The sequence below is a fragment of the Oryza brachyantha genome, chromosome 5, assembly GCF_000231095.2.
Source record: "Oryza brachyantha chromosome 5, ObraRS2, whole genome shotgun sequence".
Lineage (NCBI taxonomy): Eukaryota > Viridiplantae > Streptophyta > Magnoliopsida > Poales > Poaceae > Oryza > Oryza brachyantha.
This window is the reverse complement of record NC_023167.2, coordinates 12,669,827-12,695,825: the sequence shown is the minus strand read 5'-3', so window position 1 is coordinate 12,695,825 and position 25,999 is coordinate 12,669,827. Positions and strand designations below refer to the sequence as shown.

General features: G+C 41.8%; 2 protein-coding genes across 2 annotated transcripts; one reads left to right on the top strand and one right to left on the bottom strand.

Moving 5' to 3' along the window:
• The first annotated feature begins 9,813 nt into the window (after window positions 1-9,813).
• Window positions 9,814-16,241, top strand: LOC102712817. The gene is made up of 11 exons (XM_040524638.1): window positions 9,814-10,065; window positions 10,888-11,067; window positions 11,163-11,546; window positions 12,993-13,169; window positions 13,311-13,595; window positions 13,872-13,994; window positions 14,133-14,330; window positions 14,487-14,722; window positions 14,871-15,048; window positions 15,142-15,447; window positions 15,554-16,241. The coding sequence occupies exons 1-11, from the start codon at window positions 9,814-9,816 to the stop codon at window positions 15,875-15,877; spliced, it is 2,643 nt and encodes an 880-aa protein (XP_040380572.1). The 3' UTR covers window positions 15,878-16,241.
• A 156-nt stretch (window positions 16,242-16,397) lies between these two features.
• On the bottom strand, window positions 16,398-24,147 carry LOC102712540 (uncharacterized protein At4g15545). The gene is made up of 10 exons (XM_015837110.2): window positions 24,144-24,147; window positions 19,974-20,269; window positions 19,579-19,647; window positions 19,415-19,471; window positions 19,203-19,266; window positions 19,001-19,093; window positions 18,689-18,907; window positions 17,620-17,662; window positions 16,807-16,885; window positions 16,398-16,706 (listed from the first exon to the last, which is right to left on the bottom strand). Exons 1-10 carry the CDS (start codon window positions 24,145-24,147, stop codon window positions 16,614-16,616), a joined length of 1,017 nt encoding a protein of 338 aa, XP_015692596.2. The 3' UTR covers window positions 16,398-16,613.
• Window positions 24,148-25,999: the final 1,852 nt, after the last annotated feature.

The window sequence follows — 25,999 nt, the reverse complement described above, 5'->3', positions numbered from 1 at the left end:
CTGCTAGAGCTAAGAAGATTTATTAGAGCAAGCCTCATGTTACTGGATTTTCAAACACCATAAAAACCAGCAGAATCAAGGGTAAAAAATCAGACCAAGATAAAATTTACACCAGATGTTCTCCTGTCATTGCATCTGATTTGTTTGTAGATCTTGGAGAACAGCAGAAGAAACTTGTGAAGGAGATGGGTTTTAATGGTTTATTGAGCGTGAAGGATCATTCCTTATTAGAAAATGCAGAAAAAATATTGAAATGCAGATTCTGGTATTGTAAACAATCATATGTTCTTCTATCCCAAACAGAAACATCCGAAAATTTAATTTTGCTCCATGCAATTAGCAGAAACAAACATCATTTGTCAAAAATTATTTCTGCTCCATGTATAGCAATATTTAGTCGCACACCAACTACCCTTGTGCAATAAGCATAAGCACCGGTGGTGATTCAATTGGAATGGTGGTGTCCTAATACGTTGCATTTCTTTTCTTTTCTTTTCTGACACATTTTTTGTATTACTGATGGGTCAATTAGGATGAATTCCAACTGCCCAAAATCTTTCTTACCTGGAGCCAGGCTGTGATACCAAAATGATGACTTGGTTCTGAATATTTTCACAGTAAAATGGATGCAGAATTCTAAAATTCAGAACATATGGACAATGTTAAATTCTAAATTTAAAACAATGCAGAAAATTTTTTTAAACTGTACATTGAAACTGACAGAAGAATACAAACATATATTGCGCGGGTAAGAATTGCTGATGGTGTATTCCCATGCATTGCCTCTATAAAAGTTTGGAAAAGTCATTTGAACGCTTCAATTGTTTCTTCCCTCAACAAGGCACATCCAAAAACTGACGTCTGGAAATGGTTATTCACTCCAACAAATATTCCAAATGGCATGTTGTCATGCCCTGAGTTTTTCCCAAGCCAAGAAATAATTAAATAATATATTAAAAATAATTTGTTAATTAAAGTTCAAGAGAAAACCCTGTGTATAAATTAATTAATTTAATTCGAAGCTTTTTGGATATTCTAAAATATCTCGAAAGCATTTTAAACTATTATCAGGATTTATATCTAAATTTCAGAGAATAAAATTTGCTCTAATAAACTTAATAAAAATCGGCAAAATTAAACGCAATTTCTTTGTTTTCCTCCTTCCTTTTTCCTTTTTTTTTTCCTTCTTCCTTCCTCCCTTTTTCCCTTTTCTTTTTTCTCTTTTCCTTTTTTTTCCCTCCTGGCCGAACTCCCCTCTGCCTCTTTCCCCTTTGCACGATCTCCCTTCCCCCTCCTTTTGGTCGCACAGCACCCACCTCCCCCTCTCCAAGCCGTGACCAACTACCTCTCCACCTAGAAAATCAATTCCAATTAATTATGACTCTATTTTTTATCCCTTTAAAACCTTATCTACTCTTGTTTAATAGGAGAAGGATAACTAGATTTATCTCTAGCTCTCCGCTATAAATACCCCCTAGAGCCTCACCTCTTTTCCCCGTCTCCCTCTCCCGTCCTCCTCGAGCCACCTCCTGTCCAGCAGTGAGCAGCAGTGCAGCCGTCTGCCGGTTTCTTTTCACCAAATCTCAGGTTTGCATCTATTTTATTCTTGCGAATCAATCTAAATTCATCTACCATTTAATTGTTTAGGTTTTCTAGCCGAACAACGAGGAACGGCAGCAATTCGTCGCTGATCTCTCCACCAAATCTCAGGTTCGCATATATTTTACTCTTGCGAATCAATCTATTTTTGATCTACCGTGTAATTGCTTAGATTTTCTAATCTAATTAGCTAACGTGAGATTGATCTACAGTGTGGAGTTTAATTTCGTACGTAGATTGGTTTAACGTTAAAGTCGTTTAGTTTCCAGTTTAGCGAGTCGTTAAATCTCGATTTCACGGGTCGTTAACTCATGTCGTTGTTCCGCTAACCATTCACGGTTTTGCGTTTTGGATCCGATTCGTTGTGCGAATCTCTGATTCGTGCACGTCTTAGTCCCGTTATGCGGATACGTTATCTGTTCGCGATTTCCCGAGCCGCGGCCCCACGTGCGTTCGAAGTCTCCAACACCTCCTTCAGCCCACTCTCCTTCGGCCCATCTCACATTCTCCTCTCTCTCGGCCTGGCCTGCTTACCTCCTTTCTCTTTCCCTCTCTCCCGCTGGGCCGACCCAGAGGCCACGGCCCGCTCCGCTCGCCTCTCTCTCTTTTCCCTCCTCACGCCCGAAGTCCACTTCGGCCCCCTCTCCCTCGCTCGGACACCGACAGGTGGACCCCACTTGTTGGGCCCGTCCCCTTCCTCCAGCCGGTGCCCACGCCCGTGCACGCATGCACGTCGCCGCTCGCCTCGCGCTCGCCCGGCCCTCGCTCGCGCGTGCGCCGCTTCGTCACGTCATGCTTGCCACCACCTCCGGCTGTCGCTCACCGCGCCCAGGTGTCGAGCTCCGTCGTCGCCGAGCCCTCCCACGCCGTGCGCCACCGCTGGCCATCACCACCGCCTCTCGCCGTCCCGCCACCCCGGTGAGCATCTCCTCCCTCCTCTCTCCCTTCCTCTGTTTTCGTCGCGCGTCACCCAGGGCGTCCGTGTGCCGTGCATCGCTGTTGCCGTCTGGCCGCGCCACCGCCGCTCTCGATCTCGCCGTCGCCGAGCCCACGAGATCACCCGAGCCGCTCGGCCGACGCCATCGCCTCTTTCTCCTTCCCCGTCCTCTCTTCCTCCCGGCTCATGCTCACGTGTCGACGTCGTTGGTCCTCCTCGCCACTGGTCGCCGCCTCGCCCGCGCTAGCACCGCTGTGCCCACACCTCGCCATCACGTTGCTCGTCGCCGCGCCGAGCTGCGTTGCCCCTCGCCGTGCCGGTTGTGCCCGCCCATGTCATCGCGTCGTCGGTCGAGCCGCCGCTCCGCCCTCGCCGGCCCAACGGCTGCGCCGCAACCGCCGACCCCAATCCTTGCCCGCCGCCAACAACCTCCCCCGCCTCCTCTACGTCGCCTCGCCTTTGGCTGCGCGCGTCGTGCCCGCCTCGCCGTCGCGCTGCGATGCCGTTGAGCCGCGCCCTCCACTCGCGTGTACCGCCACATCACCACGCCGACGCCGAGCTACGCCGCGCCCCGGTGCCGAGATGCCTCGCTGCCTCGCCGCCGCGATGCCGGCGCTCCACGCGTCGTCGCCGTGTACGCTTGCACCGCCGCCTCCCTCGCGCCGCGCGCCTCGGCCCGTCTAGAGCCACGTTGCCGCCGCTCGCGGGCTGCTTCCGCGCCGGCCGCACCCGTCGCGCCGCACCGCCCTGCCGTCCCGGCCGTGCCGTGCCTTCGCCGCCTCGCCCCGCACCGCTACTCTCCTTGGCGCCGTTGCGCACTGTTGCCGACGTATCTCGCCTCGGTCTTCCTCGCCCGCGTCCGTGCCGTGCCGCCTCGCCCCGCCCGCGTCCCGCAACGGCCGCGCGCAGCCACTGTGCCGCTTTTCTCACCCGCGTCTCGCGCCGCCGCCAACCACCTCCCGCTTTAGCCGCGTCGCGTCCACCCCAGCCGCGCTAACCGCCCCTCCGTCCTAAGCATGCCGCCGCCACGTCGTGTCCCTATCAAATCCTCCCCTCGGCCGCCGCTCGCTCCCCTTCGGGTCGCGCTCGCGCCGCAGAGCGATCTCTGCCGCCGCCGCCGATCTACCTCGTCGCCGGCCGTCACCACCTGTGCCCGGCCCTAGCCGACTTGCCATCGCCGTCCTCGTCGCCGGTAAGCCGTCGCCGTCCTCCCTCTCTCTCTCTTTTCCTCTCCGCTCGTGGATGCCGAGCTGGTGCTGTCGCCGTGTCCTCGCGCGCTTCGGCCGTCGTCATCGTCCCTCCGCCGGCCGTCTCCGTCGCCTTGTCGTCGCCGCAGCGGGCCCCCTCAGGTCGTTGCCGCCGCGCCGCGCAACGTCGCACCGTCGTCGCACCGACACCGCTGCCACACCCCCGTCGTCGTCTCCACGGATTCCCCTCCCTCCATCCTCCTCTGCCTCCCGCGCTCGTCCCTCGCTGTCGCTCCTCCTCGCCGTTGTCGTCGAGCGTCGTCTCCATCGCCAATCGTCGCCGCCGGACGCCGGACGCTGTCCCCTCTCCTCTTCCCTTCCTTCCCTGCCATCACGCCGGTTGCTTGTCGTCGTGCCGCTCGGCCGACGCCGCCGCCACCCGATCATGCCGCTCGCCGTGTGCCGTCGCGCCGCCTCTGCCGGTCATTGGCCGTCGCCGGGCGTCCGCCGCCGCTGGCCACCGGACCCCGCAACCGCCGCAGGTTGCCGCACCGCCGCCCGGCCGCTCGCTCCCCGCCGTCGTTCGGCCGGACCAGAACTCCCCCTCCCCTCTCTGTTTCCACTCTTTGCCATGTGGGCCCACGGCCAACCTCTTTCTCTCCCCGTGGGTCCCGTTCGTCAGCTTTTTGCCCCCTCTCTCTCATTGAGCCTATGACCAGTGGGCCCTGCTCAGTAGCTCCCCTCTCCTCTCTCACACCTAGCCCGTGGGCCCGCTTCTGATCTGTCGGCCCCACTTGTCATACTCCGACCTCTCTGCCGTGCCACTGCCAAGTGGGCCTGGCCTGTCAGCCGTCAGCCTCCCTCTCTCCTTGCGGAAGGCCATCCCTCCAATTAATTGCGCAATAAATCAATAAGGTTTTTTGTTTAGTTTAAAAACACAGATAATATTTTAAAATCCATAGCTAATTCATCTAGTCTCCGTTTAGGTCCATTCAAGTTGCATTAAATCCAGAAAAATGCCAAGAATCCAAAAAAATAGTTTCTTTCTCTGTTTCAGTAGTTTTATAGCCTGTTTTGTTTGTTTTGCCTTGTTTGTCGTAGGTTTTGACCCCGTTGCAGCGCCGTTTGTTCTCGATGTCGTCGCAGAAGTTCCTCGTGGGTTTAAGCAAGCCAAGTGGCACCCTTCTTTGATCATATTGATCCCATGATTATAAAATCTCTGCTTTACATTCAAACATGCATTGTTTTATGCAAATCTATTTATTTTATTTATCTATTGGGCAATTACCTTTATGTCCGTTGATTCCCACTCATTATTATTGTCATCGCAGAGTTAATTGGACTAGAATTAGGATTAGTCAATGCTTAGCCATGCTTAGTTCAACTAGCTCACCAATTATCATCTAATTACTATTAGACTTAACAGACATTTAATGGTTGTGATGATTAATCTCCTGATGTGGATTAATAATAACTAAAATATTGCTTATGGTGGGCTATGGGTGCATGGTTTTGAGTGTCGTGCCCATGGCAATTAAGGACCGGTTCTCAGGAAACCCTGAAAGTCTTACACGTACTAACCACAAGCCAGAATGGGCAACGGTGAGACTCGTAATCTAGCTTGTCCCTATTCGACGTACCAAGGCAAGGGTGAGCGTGATGGAGTATGGACGGGTAATCGTGGTATAACGAAAGCCTCTGCTGCTTCCAGATTCACCAAGGCCCAAGAGGGGACTGCCGGACTTAGTGTAAAGGAGGGGGTGAAACCTGAAGTGCGGTACGATTGTCTAGGGAGGGTTAGGTGAAAGGTCTTATCATAGTTTCCGTACTGAGGTATCGTGGTGATACGTTGGGGCATGGTAACATGCTTGGGAGCCATGTCTTGTGGGTAAAAGTTGTACACCTCTGCAGAGTAAAACTATTCGAATAGCCATGCCCGCGGTTAATGGACGAACTAACAGATTCACTGGGATTAGTTGAACCTTTTATAATTTGATTAATCTTGGAACTGGTTTGACCCTGCGCAACGTGGTGTAACGTTGGCAGTGGTTTCGGTCTGTCGCAACGTGGTGTAACGTTGGACAGAGGGTTGACCCTGTCGCTACGTGGTGTAACGTTCGACAGCGGTCTGGGCCTGTTGCATCGTGATGTAATGTTGAATTGTGAATGGTTATTTTCGAATTTTACTTTACTTTTATTTCAGTCTATTTTATCTACTGTTTTGCTAAATTACTGTAGCTTTTGTGCAATTTAACCTTAGCCTGTTCCTTAACGCCCTATTGCATTCATTATTCCCCCTCTCTTGGGTGTTACTTGTTGAGTACGGTGGTTTGTACTAAGCCTTACTTATTTTTCCCCACCAGAGAAAGTGCCAGAGTTCCAGTCAGAAGGTTGTTCCCAAGGTTGAAGTGAGGTTCAGTTCGCCGTTAAGAATGCCTGTGGTGTGAAGCCGTCATCGTCAACTGAAGCTGATGATTGGATGGTTTAGTTTGTTTTTCTTTTCCACTGCATTTCGATAGATAATTGTTTTTACTTGTTTCTAAGTCGTTGAACTATGTATTAATTTGTCATAGTGTGTACTCGGGCTGATTCCTGGACAGAGATTTAATACATACTATTGTTCAGAAATTTAGTGTAAATTTCTAGACGTGACACATGTTGTATCTATTAGTCCGGTAGGCAGTATCAAAAGTGATAGCATGAGGATGGCTTTCTGCTGCATCATTCTCCACTACCGCCCACCAAATGATTTTGCTTGACGACGCAGTCGATTCATTGCTGCCGCAATCCTCTTCCACCGCCGTTGAAAACTAATTGCTGCAAACTAACCTACTGGTCTTACGGGTTTGCATGCATGCATGTAGTTCAAAATGATTGGTTTGTTTTTTCTGCAACATTCGTTGTTGCTTCTCCGAATTTGAAAAGCAGAAAGGATCGCTCCTGGCTGCTTCTCCAGAATGAAAAGCAGAAAAAAAACCTCTGCTGGCTCTAAAATCCGATACCCGTTATATGATAAACTCCGGGCGACATGTGTCAGATGCTTAGTATAGGAGTAGTTACTCATGATAGTAGGACAGAGGTCATATATATATATATATATATATGGCAACTCACGGGCTGCTCCTTGAGTCAGGATCCAAAAACATATCAAATCATCTCTAAATTTTGATTTATATGGCTCACTAGATTCTTCATATCAAAATCTTGTAGCACGCAAAAATTTTTATTTTTGGAATTTTTTAAGTATTTTTTTGAGATTTTTAAAAGTGATCGTACTATATTAATAAAAGAGAAAAATCTAACAAATATCATTGACAAACACTTAATTCTAAGAAATTCCATCGACGAGTGTGAGTTCTAAGAAATGCCATTGAACAAACGAATTTGTCTAAAAAATACCATCGCCGTTAGGGTTCCGTCAACTTTTTTAATTTATGTGGCTCAGATTAATTCTTCATGTCGAAATCTTGTAGCACACAAAAGTTTTCTATTTTTGAAGTTTTTTAAGTATTTGTTTGAGATTTTTCAAAGTGATACATAACATATTGATTATTTTATTAATATTGTATAGTCACTTTTAAAAATCTTAAACAAATACTTAAAAATCTCAAAAATGAAAAAAAAATTGTGTGCTATAAGATTTTTATATGAGGAATGTATTGAGCTATATAAATCGAAATTTAGAGGTGATTTAGTATGTTTTTGACCTCGACTCACGGAACAGCCCATGAGTCGCGACTCAATTTAGCAAAACTATATATATATACACACACACACAATACATATTAATATATAGAGAAATAAAGACATAGCAAAACATTTTACGTGATGAAACCAAGGGTGTTCAAGTTTTTCGCGTAACAAAAACAAATTTTAGATATCAAATTAGATAAATATATAAATGTTCACAGATGTAGATTATTTTAAGGGATATTCATCCAATAATTTACTTACCACACCAACTGAATTTACTCCTCCTTTATAGATCATTATATAAATCTGACGGTTAAAATCATCTTTATAAGATCGGACATCTATTAGGGACTCCACCTCTACTTACACATATTACATATTAGATACTAACTAAATTAGAAGTTATTTTTTACCAATTATAGAGATTTTATATGTCAGAAATTATTTTTCCAATCAAAATTGAGACAAATAATTTCTATATATCAGAGATTTTATAAATTAGATGTTATCTTATTAATTACATAGTTTCCATATATTAGAAATTACCTTTCTAGTTAGAAACAAGGTACACTTTATATATATGAGAAACTTTATATAAATATAAAGATATAAACTTTCTAATTATAAAGTTTGTATGAATATGCACTATATCTATCTTGTAGTGCATGAATTGATTTCACTCATCCTTCATTCACCATTTTTTAAATCTAATAGCTAAAATCATCTCAAAGTTATCTTACCCATTATAGAGTTTTCATATGTTAAAAATTATCTTTTCAATTATATAAAAATGCAAACATTTTTTAAAGATTAGAGACTTTATATAAAGATAAAAGGTATAAAATTTCTAATTATAAAGTTTCTATAAATATGCACTATATATCGTTAGAATAAAAGTATAATCACAGCATCGGCACGACTGGCGTTGTAGCATAGGCCGACACAAAAGACCATTACAACAGCGACACCTAGTTGCGCTCATCATCAAATCAATCAAGGCTCTAGATCACTATTGTTGGATATCCAAATGGTCTAATCACTAACAATAACATTAAATAAATCTTTGGTAAATTAGAATGAGTATTTAGGTTTCTAGGAATATTGTGTTGCCATCATGTTTTGATATGAAATAAGTAAATTTCTTGATCTATCAAATGATAGATCACTACAGAATATGTTTTAATCATTAAAGGATATGCATAGCTCTTGATAATAATGAATGGGAAACATGATCAGAGTAAACATCACAGGTAATTTCATTTCGTTAGAAACTATATATGTGGTATATTTTTTAAATAAAAAGAACTCACATGATAAATATTTGCCGTGTATTGTGAGATCAAGTTAATATTTGATTTATGTTATATAAGGAGACACAGTGATATTTATTTTTATACTAAAAAATACTACACTTTAAATTACATGTTATTCAAGAGTTACACAGTTATTTTGTTCATTTGGTATACATAAAACAACAATAATTGTCCATTTAATTAATATAAGGAGACAAGAAGTTCTACGGAATGCAAGTCGTTTTTTTATAAAGTGGCTTTTATTAAATTTAGCTTTATAAAGTTTAAAGTTTCTGCTAATATTATATAATATAAATCAATTATTTAATTAAATTTGTCGTAGCAATGTTTGAACTTACTATGGAACTAGGAATTTACTAAACCTAGGGCTTAACAATAGAATATAAATTTTTTGGATAAATTTTAACTAAAACAAGTAATTTTCTAGTGCAATTTTTGGCTAGACGTAGGGCTTAAACCCAAGTTGCCCCACGCCTAGTATTGCCCTGCTTGTGGTGGTTCTGAAATTAGCATATGAGCTTGGTATCGCAATGTTTCTAAAAGTAGTGTATAAACTTGGTTTTGCAAGTTCTGAAATTTCGTCTAAATTTAAAATGTTGCACTTACAAAATTTGTCAACCTGGAATTAATAATGCAAAGATCAATGGTCATCGCTAACCTGTAGTTTGGTGCTATTTTATCAGAGTTTGTTTAGATAATCAGACTAATAAATACTCGATAGACAGATAACTTTCAATCTTTGATTTAATTATGTGATTCCATTTCAAATTTAGGATATCTCGTTTGTATCGGTAAGCTGAACCGTATCATTAGCACATGTTATTCATAAAATGGTAAGTATTTAGTATGGATTAATGGTGCAGAGTGCAATGTAGATGTCAGCTTGATCAGGAGCCACTGGCTAATTACTGCATGGCTGCTTACCCGATCTGGGAGGACTCCACTCCGCGCCTCGTGCTCTCGCTCGATCGGCTGACGGCTGACGGCTACGGAGACGCCAGCGAGGCCAGCCGCTGCGATCGAGCTGAGATAAAAGGCGCACCGGTGCACAGAGCTAGCTATCTACTAGCTCGCTCCCGCGCATATGTCTCCTGCGGAGAAGGCGAAGAGGAGGGCGAAGATGTGGAGGACGGCGGCGGCGGCGGCCGCCGTGCTGCTCCTCGTCGCGGTAGGCGCCGCGCCTACTGCCTCAGGCGTGGCGGCCGGCGTGGGCCGCGCGGCGGCGGCGGCGGCGGCGAAGCCGAGGAGGATCTTGGTGGACACGGACATGGACACCGACGACCTCTTCGCGCTGCTATACATCCTCAAGCAGAACCGCTCCGAGTTCGACGTCAAGGTGTGTAACAGATTGCATCTAGCCTTTTTTTTCTTATAAGCAAGCAACAGCCGCTAACATCTACTCGGCCAAATTGTCAGTTCATATAGTTGTTTTTTTCTTCTGAAGTTTAATTAAATGATTGACCATAAGACTACTGTCAAGCCGTGTAAGAGCTTGCTTTTTTTTTCTCGAGTAAGAGCTTGCAGACTCTAAACATGCATGTCTCGAATGCCTTCTCATTGCCACCACTCGATAATTCTAGAAACTTCTCCACTTTACTCTCAATATTTTTTTTTTCGTTTAACATCCTTGCCAAATTTTGGTATTACTAAATCTAGCTTGATGTTACAGTCGTTTCTTTTATCTATTTGGACTTAATTTTGATAGCAAACCAACACAGATCTTTCTGAAAAGACCGCCATATTGATCTCGTATCTATCTTTGTCGTTCATCAAGCGGAGTGAATGATCGATCCCCCAGCACTCCATCTCCGGTGAATCTAGCTTGCGCGTGCGCGCGCGATCGAGTGGTTAATTGCATGCACTGTCATTAATTTGCTCATCATAAGCTGGTAATAAAACAATTAATTAATGGTGATGTAGACAGCACACCCAGCGAGCTGCAGTGAGCTCGTTTGACCACGGGGTTAGCTAGCACTTCGCAGTCGTAGCGCATATGCATGTTTCAAAGCCATTTGTCCACAGGATAAGCCACCTTGTCTGCTGCGCTCGATCGAGCGTTTGCTGAGTGATGGACTCACCCGGATCGATGTGACATGGACGCATGCTTGCTTGTCCTGCATGTACGTACGTGCGCGCGCGTGCGGGCGTGCGTGCGCAGGCCATCACCATCAACGCCAACGAGTGGAGCGACGCCGGGCACGCCGTCAACCACCTCTACGACATGCTCCACATGATGGGCCGCGACGACATCCCCGTCGGCGTCGGCGGCGACGGCGGCGTGTCCGGCGCCGGCGCCGTCCGCCCCGACGTCGGCGGGTACCTCCCACTCATCGACCAGGTAATTAACTTAACTTAACGCCTACACTGTCTCCGAGAATGGCGCCACTCATAGACCAGGCTGTTGCATGAGTCTGTGCGCGAGTGTACGTACAGGGCACTTCGACGGCCGGCGGCTGCCGGTACCGGCAGGCGATCCCTCCTGGGAGCCGGCTGGACGTCGACACGAACTCCGGCGTGAGGAGGGGGTTCCTGCCGCAGGGGCGGCGGCGGTACAGGCCGCTGGTGCAGCCGACGGCGCAGCAGGTGATGGCCGACACGGTGTCGGGGGGCGCCACCACCGTGTTCCTCTTCGGGGCGCACACGAACCTGGCGCTCCTGCTCATGGCGCACCCGCGCCTGAGGCGGAACATCGAGCGCATCTACGTCTCCGGCGGCGCCGTCAGGACGGCGGACCCCGCCGGCAACCTGTTCACCGCCTTCGCCACCAACCCGTTCGCGGAGTTCAACATCTTTGGAGACCCCTTCGCTGCTTACCAGGTACATTAAATATAGGAGTATGTGTTGGCATCAACCAAATCACCTTCAAACAATGTATCAACTGTTCTCTTCACAGAACAATAGCCTCTACTAAGTCTATGCTAGAAAGAGTGCATTTTTCACTAATTATGCTTAACGGGAACATTCGTTTTATTTTAAAAAGTTTTACGAATAATATTTTTGTTGTTAATAGATAATAAAATACTTTCTCCATTTCATAATATAAGATGTTTGAATTTTTTGCTTGCAAAGTTTGACCATTTATCTTATTCATAAAATTACGAAAATATCATTTATTTTGCTTGTGACTTACTTTACTATTAAAAGAAATTTAAGCACATCTTGTTATTTTTTATATTTGTACTAAATTTTTAAATGAGACGAATGGTCACACATTGCAACCAAAAAAGCCAAACATCTTACACTATAAAACAGAGGTAGTATGTTTTATGTGTGATTATTTTTTTAATTTTTTCACAATTTTTTCAAATAAGACGAGCCGATCAAACGTTGGATATGCAAATTCATAAATACAATTGAGTTTTTTTACCATTCTTGAAAAGTATCTTGAGATACCAAAATTTTTAGTGTAAAATTTTGGTATACTAAATTTTTACACTAAAAAATAGGATACCTTGAGATATTTTTTAAGTATGCCTTGAGATATTTTTTAAGTATGGTAAAAAAAATCTCAATATAATTAAATTGGGACAGAGGTAATAGACTGACAAATCAGTGACTCAAAGTTAGGTGAAGCCAAACAATCCATGACCTTTCTTCATATGGGTTGCTAATATGATCGAACAATAATATCGTAGTTTGATGTATCTACAAATGCGGTTAAGTATTTGCATTGTTTTGGGGTGTTTGTATCCCTTTCTTCCTCTGTGTAATGAATTGGCAGAGCTCCTGCATCCGTTTTGAAGAAAAGAGAGTTTGCAAATCTTAAAGCATACTCTCTTCGGTCAGAAATATTTAATGTTAAGGTAAGATTTGGTAATTTTTTTAAAAAAATCAACGAATATATAATTTCCCAAATGCTCAACTTAAACAAAAGGAATGGCATACAAACATTTACCTCAAAACGTACTACTTTTTATTAAATTTACAAACTTGCCTTGGCATAAGATTGATAGTCAGAATTTTAAAAGTATGGACGTATTTTGTCCAAAACTTGGAATATTTATAACCGGAGCAATGTTTAGGTACTCTTATTTCTTTTTTTACATAATTTGATTTGATTGAATAATAGCATTCCCCCTATTTCAGGTTATAAGACTTTCTGACCTTACTTAGATTCATTAGCACTTAGATTCATCGGTGTGCTAATGAATCTAGACACATATCCAAAATATATACATGGATGAATTTAAATAAACCCAGAAAGCCTTATAACCTGAAACGGGGAAAGTATTACCTACTCACTGGACGTGTTTATCTTCACAGGTGATCCATTCCGGGATTCCCATCACGATGATCCCTCTTGACGCGACCAACACAATTCCGGTCACCGAAGGATTCGTTTCTGAATTCCAGCAGCGTCGGCGAACATACGAGGCACAGTACTGCTTCCAGTCTCTTGATAAGGTCTTCACGAGGCTGAGGGGAACATCCAACAACACGGCACGTCCAAAGCTCAAATATCTCGTCATCTTTATATATATATTTTTCATACTTGTAAATAAAATCAAAAGTTTTATTTGGCAACGAAAGTTTTGTGTCAAACAAGTCCCAAATTTCTCATGCTGTCATTTCTTTACTCAGAGCTACTACATGTGGGATTCCTTCGCTGCCGGCGTTGCTCTCTCCAGCATGCGAAATGGAGAGATTGATGGTGGAAATGAATTTTCTGAGCTTGAATATATGAACATTACAGTGATAACTTCGAACAAACCGTACGGTAAACGTGACGGCTCGAACTCGTTTTTCGACGGCCGTGCTACTCCCAAATTTGGCCTGAAAGAGGGTGGAGTTCACAGTGGTCATGTTCAGACTGGAATAAGAGATAGCTTCTGCCTGGTTCCGGGAAGCAACAGAGGGAGATGCGAGGTAATGTGCATGTGTTGTTAAATGAAAAATATTGTCATACTTTTCAAGTCGTTTTAACAATGAATATATGGATATTAATCATACTATATCCATTTAGTTTACGGAGAATTTATAAGTGAGAAAGTTAAAATATCCTCTTGTGAACATCTACATCACTAATCTTCCACCTGCTATTAATATGATATGATTACACATTTTTGAAACTCAACATGTAAAATTATGTCTATGCATGAGGCAAGCTACATTTTGACATATATTTTTCTGAATTTGTCTCAGGATGGATACACTAGAGAAGTGTCTGGTCCAGAAGGAGTCCGGGTTCGTGTTGCCACAAGAGCAAAACCTAACATGGATAACAATAGTTCACTAGAAAAGGAATTTTACAAGAGCTTCTTAGAGGTAAGCAGGCATGTAATTCCTTGCTCATCTATGAGAAGATCCAATTCTCATCTTAAGGGGATGAAAATTTTAACACATGTACATTTTCATTCTTTTGTCTAATGAAGTTACTGTTGATGACGAAATTGTTCCCTGCAGGTCTTAAATCGGCCTGAACAAACTGGTCTTTTCAATATCAGCACGCAGTTCCCGTATTATAGAGAAGTTCTTTACAAGCCGGTTTTCAGGAATGTGAGCAGGGGGAAGCCTGTCATTTTTGACATGGACATGAGCCCTGGAGATTTTGTTTCCCTAATATACCTCTTGAAGACGCCTATAGAAGTAATAGATCTAAAGGTGAGCAAACATAAAACCTTTATGACAACTGACAAATGCATTAAATGAACAAAATAAGTGTTCTCAATTCTCTTACACCAAATGGATTTGCATTTGTTATGCAACTTCCATTGTTGACAACATCACGCTAAACTCAGTGTGCCAAAATGGTTTTAGGCAGTTTTGGTCAATGGCAATGGCTGGGCAAATATTGCGAGCATCGATATCGTCTATGACATTGTACACATGATGGGCCGCGACGACATTCCAGTTGGCCTAGGCAATACCACTGCATTGGGCATGCCAACCCTTGGCTGCAACAATTCTTATGCTATCCCCCATGGCAGTGGCGGTTTTATTGATTCAGACACATTGTATGGACTAGCCCGGTCACTGCCAAGAAGTCCTAGAAGGTAAACCATCTGCAGCATCTTCTGAATACACAGTCCACACTAATTTGTTGCAGTGAAAAACAGCTCTCTCTCTCTCTCTCTCTCTCTCATGAATTTTTATTCAAGATTGACCTAAAACATTTTTGCGTTACTATATTTGCACCATCAGATATGCTCCTGGAACTTTAGATCATCCAGAAGTTCGGCAGCCTTTGGCTCTTGAAGTTTGGCAATCTGTCAGGAAGCAGCTTGATCCAGGTGAACAGATCACTGTTCTTACTAATGGACCTCTCACCAATATAGCCAACATTTCACTCTCTGATAGGTATGCAAGTTCTGTGATAGAGGTCAGTTGATCCATATCTTCCAAATTTTGTTTTAGTATGTGATGAGTTTACCAGTAAAGGTCAATCTCCATTAACACGTTTTTCCTTCTGCAGAGAATCTATGTTGTTGGTGGAGTCATCAAAGATAGAGGTGATGACAACGGAAATGTGTTCACAGTTCCATCAAACAAGCATGCAGAGTTCAACATGTTTCTTGATCCACTAGCTGCAAAAACAGTCCTAGAATCCGATCTGGAAATCACGCTCATTCCTCTTACGGCGCAACGAAAAGCTGCATCATTTCAGGCTGTGCTTGAGGCTTTGCAAGACACCCAGCATACTCCTGAATCAAAATTTGTCCACGAGTTGCTGTCATTGCTGCAAGAACTTCAGAGGAAACAGAAGCTGTATCATCACTTGGTAACTAACTAGTGGCTGCAAGCCAGCCAATCTCTCTCTTCTTTTCCCCCACTTTGATACTGTTAGAATATTAAGTAAATTTAGTGTAAACTTTTCATGCTATCAGGATATATTTTTGGGAGAAATTCTTGGAGCAGTTTACATGGTTGAAGGATCAGGGTTGAAACCTTCAGTGGAACTCAAGCCAGTAAGTGTTGTTGCCAACACAAACAAAAGCACAGATGGGCAGATTGTCGTCAGCAAGAGTAGTACAAAACCAGTGAGAGTATTGAGCGATTTCGACGGTGAAATATATAGCAAAAAATTGACGAATTCTTTAGCAAACAAGAGACAGTCTGCCGTTATTGGGAGTTTTGAAGAACAAAAGGTAATTTGGAGCAGGCCGCCAAATAATTCAGGGAATGGAAGAAACAAAGGTAACCTTTTGTAGTAGCAATAGTGTGCTAAAAAAGAGATCAAAGATAGATAGCACAGGCCATAACGAAAGCTGACATCATAATGCTTGCATTGGATGAAGAATCGCTCCATGGCGCAAAGTAACCTGAAGAATTGGTCATTTTTCTGTTTCTTTTGATTGCTTAAAAAAAAGATAAATATGTTTCTTTCTGAATTTTGTGTCGTAGTTGAGGATAATGTGGCTAGCTAATCTGGCACACGTTTTCAGTTTGTTCAGTTGGGTTTCAAGTGTACACCCTCCAAGCAGTATAAATAATTACAATCTGAATGATAGTACCTTTGCGGCAATTCAAGCCGTCTTTACCAAACGAATATTCAATAGAGCTACACTTGGATGGAAGGGCACTGATGAAACTTAATTTATCCTCTTCAAAGTGGTTTCGTCGATCCTGGCATATGCGAAAAAATGTTTGTTTTGCTCTCGTTTTAACTGCAAGTTTTTCTGCCTGTACGAGAAGCATATCTTGACTTCAAGAAAAGAATAACACATTCTCTTATTCCAAACTTTTCATCTGTGTTACATATATAACCGCACCTTACAAATTCTATATTAACATCAAGAACATGTTTTTAACTATACACCAGGAATCTGAATTGAGTATCAACTGAAATACAACCCAAAAAAATAAAGACCAAACGTATTAATACCATAATTCCTGAAAAAACTTGGATCACTTTTAGCCACGAAAAAAGTTTCGTTTTTGAGGATTCTAATGAATATTGCGAGTAATTAGGCCCTCAAATAAGGAGTATAGGTCTTTGTTATCTGGACCAAATATTTCGTCAGCCTTTCTTAATGTATCCTGTAAGCATCACAGAAGCTTCAATGAGCACCAAGAGTAAGAAATAGAGCTTCACATATAGAAGAGCATACAGTAAGTTCAGTTTGTATTAGTTTTATACCTCTCTGGTCTGTTTGTGTGCATTCAGCTCCTTTACATTGGCTAGGAATGCGCTGAACTGCTCATAAGTCAAGCGGTTTCTGCATGCATGCAAAGTTTTAAATAAGTTAAAAGAAATACGGAGGTAAATGGGTGATCGTTTGGCTTATGTAAGTAAAAACCAAATGGTATATTTACAAATAAAAAATAATTTGTGAATACAACTTTTATATACATGTTCTTAGTAACTTAAAAGCTAAGATGGAAAATAAACTACGATGAACAAACTCAAAATCTATTTCAAATTTAAGGTTAAATTTCAAACTTTGGCTTATAAACATAAGCAGAAGCGAAAAGATGGGGCTGAAACTATACACAACTATTCCAGAAGAAGGCTACTCGTCTGGTAGTCTAGCACAACGATAGTCGTAATTTTATTTTTGCTTCAAAAAAAATAGTCGTAATTTTGTTTTCAGAATTATGGAAAAGGATATTCAGGGTTGATACAATTCCTAGAGTGCAATATCGTGTTAAGTCGTGTGCACCCTTGTTGGTGCAGAAGCTGGGATTTCCCATTATCTGAAAAAAAAATTGAGTGCAATATCGTGTGGTATCAAGTACATTGGAATGTCAAGTTTTTTCATAAAAAATGCATAACAGGAGAGACCCCCAGCAATTTTATAAATTGGACTTGGAGAAGGTAGGTAATACAGCAATAACTGTTAAGCAAATGTTCCATCCTTTTTTAAAAGATAGGTGCACCCATTTTACGCAACTTAACAGACGGCTAGAGATATTCAATGTTCTAAAGTCATGTTCATCTTCAAACATATACCTGACTTGACGGAAGAACTCTTTTCCATCAACTCGTGTTCGTCCTGAAACAAATGCAGAATTAATAAACAAAACAATTTAGTGTAATTGATGGAAATATAAGTATGCTAATGCAGAAATCAAACCCTAGGCTACCCTGAAGACTAGTATCAGAACCAATTATTCCTTTTCATTTGTCCTAAAAACTGAGGCTTCAAGCAGATTATCTATTTAAAGTTTCTACTATCAGTCTACCAGAATGGACTGTTAATGGAACTTGCCAGTACTTCACAAAGGTTGACTTGACTGTTTATTTTCCCCAAACATGCAGGAGATCCGGGCATCATTTCATTAAGCAAGAAGAAAAAACAAATGGTTGAGAATTTAGTTAAACCCCCACACTAACAAGTCTTACATCAAAAAGGAAAAAACAACCACTGACTGTTAGAAATCTATATTGCATTTTTGACATTCATAAAAAATCTCTTATCGATATCTTTTATTTCATGGAAATGCTCAAAGAGACTTAGTAGAATAAAATATTCCATGCCTTTATCACATATGGATGGCTATTGAATCATATGATTTATTAGGTTTTTTCCCTATATACTCCCTTTACTTTTTTAACGTCATTGACTTTTGGGTCTACGTTTGACCATTTATTTTATTCAAAAAAAATTTACATAATTATTATTATTTTGTTGTGACTAATTCATTACTAAAGACACTCTAAGCATGACTTATAATTTTTCATATTTGTACAAAAATCTGAATAAGACAAACAATAAAACATAGATTCGAAAGTCAACTGCATAAAATAAAAAACAAACGGAGAGAGCATATTTAAGTTCTAACATCACAACAACACGCCTTGCCAACATAAAAAAGGCAACACTGAACTCTACTATCAGATACTAGCCAATTTTCAGTGATATATTTTGATGAATCAGTTTATTTGTCCTTGAAGAATCTCAACCTCCTTAATTTACTCACAAAATTTACCTTAATACATTCTAAATATGAAGGTTTCCCTATTTCAAAAAAAAAAGTAAATAAGAACATACGCACGTTCAAAAGCTAGCACAGCTAACCTGTATGACTTGCGGCATCAAATGGAGATGTCACTGAACTATGATGACCAGGATAGACTGAGGACCTGTCATCAAAGAGATTCCTTGATGTAACTGAAATCGAATGTCGCCTTGGAGGTGACATTGATGTGAAACTCCTTGGAGGTGAGTCTGGGGGAGTAATCCTTGGTGTACTGTTGTATGATGGCAAAAATACATGTGGACGGGGTGGCCTAGGTACTGTAAAGTGTAAAATAGAAAGGTGCATCATGTAATTTATGACTAGATGGATTTGTACACTGGACAACATGAATCAACTGACATGGAATGTACCATCTGGCTCGACATAACTACTCTCCTCTGAGATAGAACTCGCAGTTTCCGATAACTGCGACGATTTGGAAGCTGGAAATGCAGAATCTTCATCTGATAGAAACAAACGGTCAAGGTTACATCAGTCGTTACATATAGCACAATGCAAGTGGATGCAATTAGCACAGCAACCACCAAATTCCCCACAAAAGATTTGGAGTACCTCCAGCAGATGTTGCCGAGGAGAAATTTGAAGCTTCGCTGACCCTTGCCTTGGGAGTAGTGTTCTACAGCAAAAGTAATTTAACAAGAAAAAAAACACTTCAAATCTAAAAGAGTTACGAATAAAATTAGGACATCCAGATTCCGATGCTCTAGTCGCTGTTGGGTTCTTGAAGTAAATACAATACAAAGATGCAAACGCAGACAACTTACAGCAGGGTCTTCATCTTCCTGAAGTGACTGCATAAGCGTCTTCTTGAACACTTCCAACTGGACAGCAAAACGGAAAGCAGGTGGTAAAGGCACACCTTTGTGGAGTTTGGATGTTTGAAGAAGCGACGGGCAAAATTCAAACAAGCAATAATACGTCATGTCACCTTGGCAACATCTCTGTTCAATCTCCTGACGGTGTTTGACAGCAACGAGTTATCCCTCTGCAGTGCCTCCTGCATATCCACCATCCAGAATGGGGACACATAGTAACATCAAAATGTTAACTTGCACTGAAAATGCAACTCAACACAACATGGATGCAACTACTTGAGAGAGCAAAGTGTCATACAAGTACATATTTTTGAAGTAGTTGTCCTCAATTATCATAAGAGATCAATCAAATCGCCTGAAACTATCTCCACATTTACAAAAAAAGAGAGCCTTAAACTAGTTCAGCTGATACAAGTGTACTACGTTGTGCGTCAACAATTCCGGACGCGTGACAGTTTGGCCGGTGAAACGAGCAGCTCAGGCCACTCACTAGTGATTATGGTTTTACCTTCTCCTCCTCGATGCGGCGGAGGCGTCCGGTGGCTACCGCGAGCGACGCGTCGAGCTGCTCGACGCGCTCGCGGAGGTCCTCCGCCAGGGCGTCGCGCTCGGCGAGCTGCGCGCGGAGCCGCGCGGCCTCCGCCTCGAGCCGCCCGACGCGGGACGCCAGCGCGATGGAGGTGATCTTGCGCGCCACGTCCAGCTGCTCGAACGGGTCCTCCGGCAGCACCGCCACCACCTCCGCGGGCAGCCTGAACTCCGCCGCCACCGCAGCGGGCGCGGGCGCGGGCGCCGCCATCACCTCCTCCCCTTCCCCTTCCTCCTCCATCGCGGCCGCGGCGCGCTCTCCTCTCCTCTCCTCTCCTCTAGTCCCTCGTCTCGTCTTCTTGTTATCCGCCACGGGGCGGGGGGAGATTAGTTAGGGCGCGCGCGCGCGGGGTTTTTGTGGTGGTGGTGGAGGCTTCCTCCCTCCCCCCGGTCTCCCTCCTCGTCGCTCTCGACGACGCGGTGGGTTCCCGGATGAGGCCTCGCGTCGCGTTGGAGTCGGCGTGTGGCTAAGCTTGATCGCGCCTCGCAAGGCAGGCAGGCATGTGTGCGGCGGATCTGGGCGGCGCCATCGCCCGTCCCACCGGGCCGGGAACAGGCGACAAATTTGGGATTGTGCAACGCATCGTCGCCCTTGCTGCGTAGCTCTGGGCTTCTGGCTTTTTTGGGATTTGGATTACTTGTCACTACTCACTACTAGTGGCAGCCGTTGCTTATCTTAGGCGGCCGTTTGATCCCACGTTCCGAACATGCCTAACTCTCTTAGTTAGAAGAGTATTACCTGTATTATTGGAACTCTAAACTGAACATGTTACATGCATAACCCTCTTTACACTCGTCAATTAGGCAAATCTCAATAATCAGTTTCACTGTACAGTTTTTAAAACAGCTAACTCGATAAAACGATGCATGAAATAGCTACTCACAATACAACGTTTCATTGTATCATTTTTAAAACTAAATAAAGCATTTAATTACTGCTGAAAGTTTGATTGCAGTGTTTGATTGCATGAAACACCTCAAGCCGGTGCTCAAAGATTTGATGGCTATGAAACTAATTCCCTTTCTCTCCTCGTAGTTTCATATAAATATTCTCTTTTGTGCTGATGTGTTACCTAATTAATGTGCATGACATCTTTATGAAACCAAATTGAGATTGACCTTATCAATAGAAAAGGGTAAAGCACGAGTTGAGTGTCTTCGTTCAGGTGTCTGTTGCTCAAATTAAAATCTGGTGATACCCTGAAATGCTCCATGCCACTAGGTACCTCTCTTCGCTGGCACCAGTAGTCATGCATGTCTCTAAGAGCATCCCAGCAGCTTATCTAAATTTAGTCATCCATATCTCCATTTAGATGATCATCTAAAATAGTTTCATTCTTTATATCTCTTTATACTCCAGCAGATCATCTATATATGACATCTTTCATATATCTTTGGAGGAATGAAGAGAGAACATCCAAATATAGAGTTTCTCTCTCCTAATATGGATGACATCGAAAAGTAGATAATGGGATAGATGTTTTGCTGAAGGTCAACTTTTACTCCTTACCCTCTATTTCTAGGGTGGATGATGAGATGAATATGCTGTTGGGGATGCTCTAAGATCAAGTACTATATGAAAGTGCATCTAGGCCCTAATTTGTTTTGGTGATTAATGACAATCAAATGATGAGGACTAATGATGTGTGTGAGAATGTAAAGGTATAAATAGTCCTCATGAAAAGTTATTGTTGCGTCGTCCACGTGAAAAGAGAAGTAAAGTCGGTATATTCGTGTTGGCGTGTGTATTTACTTTGAATTTGAGTCAACTAGGAATACCGTACTATAAAGAGGGGTGTGCAAATGAAATCTAGGAATGAATCCGGTGCTCGGAAATATTTTTGAAGTGGATCTTTTGCTATCTTTTTGAAGTTGTGCTGGAATTTACGGAAGTTCTGAAGGTACTGTCGGAACTTCCGAAGGGGCCAGAATCGGTTTTGTAAGATTCACGGAAGTTACGAAGGAGCCAGAATCGGTTCTGTAAGATTCACGGAAGTTCCAAGGTCTTGACCGAAACTTCCGTTGACTTGACTTTTCATAGTTGACTTTGAATTTTCTAAGTGTTGGGGGCTGTTATTTTGAACTGACCGGAAGTTCCGAAAGAGACCTCCGGAAGTTCCCAAGAAGGAACCTTTTGCCCCCAACGGGCAGAAATTGAGAGGGAGGTATAAATACCCGCAACCCCTCAAGTTAGGGTTGCTGTTTCACATATTCATCTCTATGTCCTTGGCTTGCTTTTCTTAAGATTCACTTTGAGCCATACTTTCTCACTTCCTACTCTCCACGGATCTAAGTGATTTGGATTTTGTGTGTGTGAGAGTTGGTTGTTTTGAGTTGGTTTGAGTGCTTGGTGTTGACTTCGTGAGAAATTTCGTGAGCACTAGATTCATCCCAAGATCTACTTGCTAGCTTGTTACTCTTGGTGGTTGAGGATACCTAGACGGCTAAGCATCGTTTCTCGAGCCACCGAAGCTCTTGTGGTGCGTCGGAAAAAGGTTTGTGAAGGTTGGGTCTCACCTCCGAAAGGGAAGAGATACCTCGAGTGAGAGGGAGTGCACGAGTGCAACCTCGAGGAAAGGGTTGTGGAACCCGGCTCAAGTTTGAGCTCCTCAACGGAAAGTACAATCCCCTCAAGTATTAGAACTTCGGTAAGTCTCCGTCTACACTTGTGGTGAAATCTCTCTAACTTGTTATTTAAGCTTTGCTTTTAGTTGCCGCGCATACTCTAGTTGCTATTTGTGTAAAGCTTGGAGGTGGTTTACTTATTTGAGGTTTTGTTGACTAGATCTACTCCTTTCTCGTTCTAGATCTAGTGCTGTCGGAAGTTCCGAAGACCAACGGAACTTTCAAAGGCCGGAAGTTCCGAGGCACTAACCGGAACTTCCGAAAGTCTCAGCTTCCGCTTTTTAGGTTTAATTTTTTAAATCGCCTATGCACCCTCCCCTTTAGGCCTTGATATATTCTTTCACTATAGAGCTTTAATCAAGCTTCAAAATGTCACATAGAATTAGCTCTCTTTAGTAATGTAGGCTTCTTAAACACAATAATAAAAAATATAGGAATTAGAAGAGAGAGATTTTTTTTTTCAAAAGGTTGGACCTCGTATTAAAAGTCTTTCAAAATTTCTATGTTTTGAGGCATTCCTAAAATTTTTCAAAAGAATTTGGAAGAGAAGGGCCATATAGGAATTTTTTTTGGTGGAAATCTAATCATTCAACCTCCAAAATTACCTTAGAGGGGGATGAAAGAGAGAAGTAAGGAAAAAAAATAGACTCATTATGCAAGGGACTAAATCTACATAAACGTCGAGAAATATTAAAATTTAATAAAGTAGTAGATTGGATGCTAATGGATAAAATAAATAGTATACCGTCTTGGAGCTGCTGTATTAGGGGGGTAGTGTATTATGTATTCTAACTTTTAATTAGAGAAGGTAAAATAGCAATTGCCTCTTCTATAAAACTTGCCAACCTTCTCTTCCTCTGTCAGACAGCTATGGCTAAACCACCCCTATAGGCATGCACCATGTAAACTGCAAGTGAGATTCAACCATTTTTTCACCTAAAATAACTATAAAAGTTTACAATATAATTATACTATCGTAATCATTATAATTAAATTTTATAACATGATCCCACGTAATTATATCTTGATAAAAGGAAAGAGTAAACCACACCCACAATACACAAACTTGTGACGTGGGTGTAATCTAGTGCAACAACTTATAAAATGCTCATTTCAACATAATAACTTATATGGTGTGTATAAACCATAATTAAATGTGTATGTGTACTGTCGTTGTAACGATTAATCTAGAACTGTATTATCATCAAGATGAGAGTTTCTTGCAGTTTGGAATTGGTGTTCACCAACGCAACATGATTACTAATTTCTTAAACGATTGTGCAAGAATTAATTGGTGATGATGATAGGGATCAAGGACAGATGGTGCTAAACTATTCCTGAGATCATAAATGTTCATGCATTATGTACTTATCATGGTTACTAAAAGCTTGAATTTTACTCTTTTTTTTCCAATTTTAACATAATAATGCTGTAAATTTTATTAAGAGTGCTACCTATAGCTTACCCATTACATGCAGAAATATATTTATTTAGGTACAATTTGCTTAATTTCTTAGTTGTATGGGCTGTTTTTGCCTTTGTATGCACGCATCATACAAATTATTGTATCAAAATGTTTATTTTTCAAGTTGTTATACTAATTTACACCCACCTTATAAGTTCATGTACCGTTGATGCAATTTACTCTAAAAGAAAAGTATATGTTTTACGTACCTATTAAAATTCTATGTTTTATACAATACAGAGATGTTTCAACTGACATTTTATTGTGTTTCAAAAAAAACTTCATATGTTTTGTCAAATATTATTTTTTTTTGGTTTCACCATGTATAACTTGGTGTTTCAATAAATGTGTTCTAATGTTTCATGACCATTTGAGAATGTTTTATGTGGTATTCTTTAGGAATAGTTATAACTCAGTGTTTCATATGTGATACTCCTATTAAAGTTTTAATTTATGAGTGTTTGCATATATTTATATATATTTAATTAAAAAACATAACCATGGCATCTTGTTGTAAAGTTTTAGTCACAACAAATAGAATGGTGCAATCAGATTGCAGATCGAATAAGTAATTTAAAAGAAAAATTGGTTTAAAGCTTTGCTAAAAGATTATACTCCGGATTACACAATGGCGTAACAGCATGTGCCCCACACCACTGCGTATAGGACCCTCGGACTGCATGCGCTGCTGAGCTTATCTGTATGTGTGCAGCTTGAGGTAAGACACCTGATTTTTAGTATAAATTTAAAACAAAAATCACAAATATAGTTAAGATGATGTTACACAACCATGTAAAAAAAGGGTAAAATCCTTATGAGAATAACAAATTTCTTGGACAAGATTCTTACTCTCTCCGCGTCTCACTGTGTATTCCTCCATTTCACTTTGTATTACTTTTCTGTTTTGAACAAACAGATTATATGGCATATGGTATCTATATGTGTGATTGTTTTTTAATTTAGATTATGTTTTTATTAAGGTTTACACGAGTTTTCACCTTAAAAATCATCTAAGACAAGATTTCCACCATAGTATATTCACACTCGATTACGGAGCAAGTTTTAGCATTTCAAAAAAAAAGTATATCTGTACTTCTGTAGCAGTAGCATCAAAAATCAGCAAATGTGTACTTCTATAGAAGTACTAGTAGCATTTATACAGTACACGTTGGTAGTAGTACCATCGCTTAGCATTGAATCAGCGGGATGTTTAGTCAAAATTTTTACGTGTCACATCAGATTTTACTAGACGTTTTACTGGATGTTAAAAGAGGTTTTTGGACAAGAATGAAAAAACGAATCTCACGGCTGGCATGAAAACTGTGAGACGAATCTTTTGAGCCTAATTAATTCGTCAGTAGCGCATGTAGATTACTGTAGCACTTATGGCTAATCATGTACTAATTAGGCTCAAAAGATTCATCTCACGATTTCTCACGAACTGTGTAATTAGTTTTTCAATTTATCTATGTTTAATACTCTATCTAGATGTCTAAAGATTTGATGTGACGTTTGGACGAAAATTTTTGGAAACTAAACGGGGCCTCAGTGTAGTACTACCAAGTACCAACAGTTTTACTACCTCCGTTCCATAATAACCTTAATTTTCGTTTTTCCGTGTCCAACGTTTAATAATTTATACGTGACAAACTTTTTTAGGTTTTTGCACAGATTTTCAAATAAGACGAATGATCAAACATTGGACACGAAGAGAAGGTAGTACTTATGTGGTGTGTAGTTTGCATAATTTTTTTGTAGAAACATTACATTGTCTAATTACAAAACAAAACAACTTTCAGGTTGCGGTTGAAAACCGCGAGACGAATTTTTTAAGCCCATGTTGGTTACTGTGGCAC

Bases quoted from the DNA above. Each gene is read 5' to 3' on its own strand.
- LOC102712817 (XM_040524638.1), top strand. From the start codon at position 9,814: ATGTCTCCTGCGGAGAAGGCGAAGAGGAGGGCGAAGATGTGGAGGACG. The intron at 13,170-13,310 runs GCACGTCCAAAG...TTCTTTACTCAG, and splicing joins GGGGAACATCCAACAACACG to AGCTACTACATGTGGGATTC. The intron at 15,448-15,553 runs GTAACTAACTAG...TCATGCTATCAG, and splicing joins AGAAGCTGTATCATCACTTG to GATATATTTTTGGGAGAAAT.
- LOC102712540 (XM_015837110.2), bottom strand. The intron at 19,267-19,414 runs GTAAGTTGTCTG...CTTTTGCTGTAG, and splicing joins AGGAAGATGAAGACCCTGCT to AACACTACTCCCAAGGCAAG. The intron at 16,707-16,806 runs GTATAAAACTAA...TGATGCTTACAG, and splicing joins CACACAAACAGACCAGAGAG to GATACATTAAGAAAGGCTGA.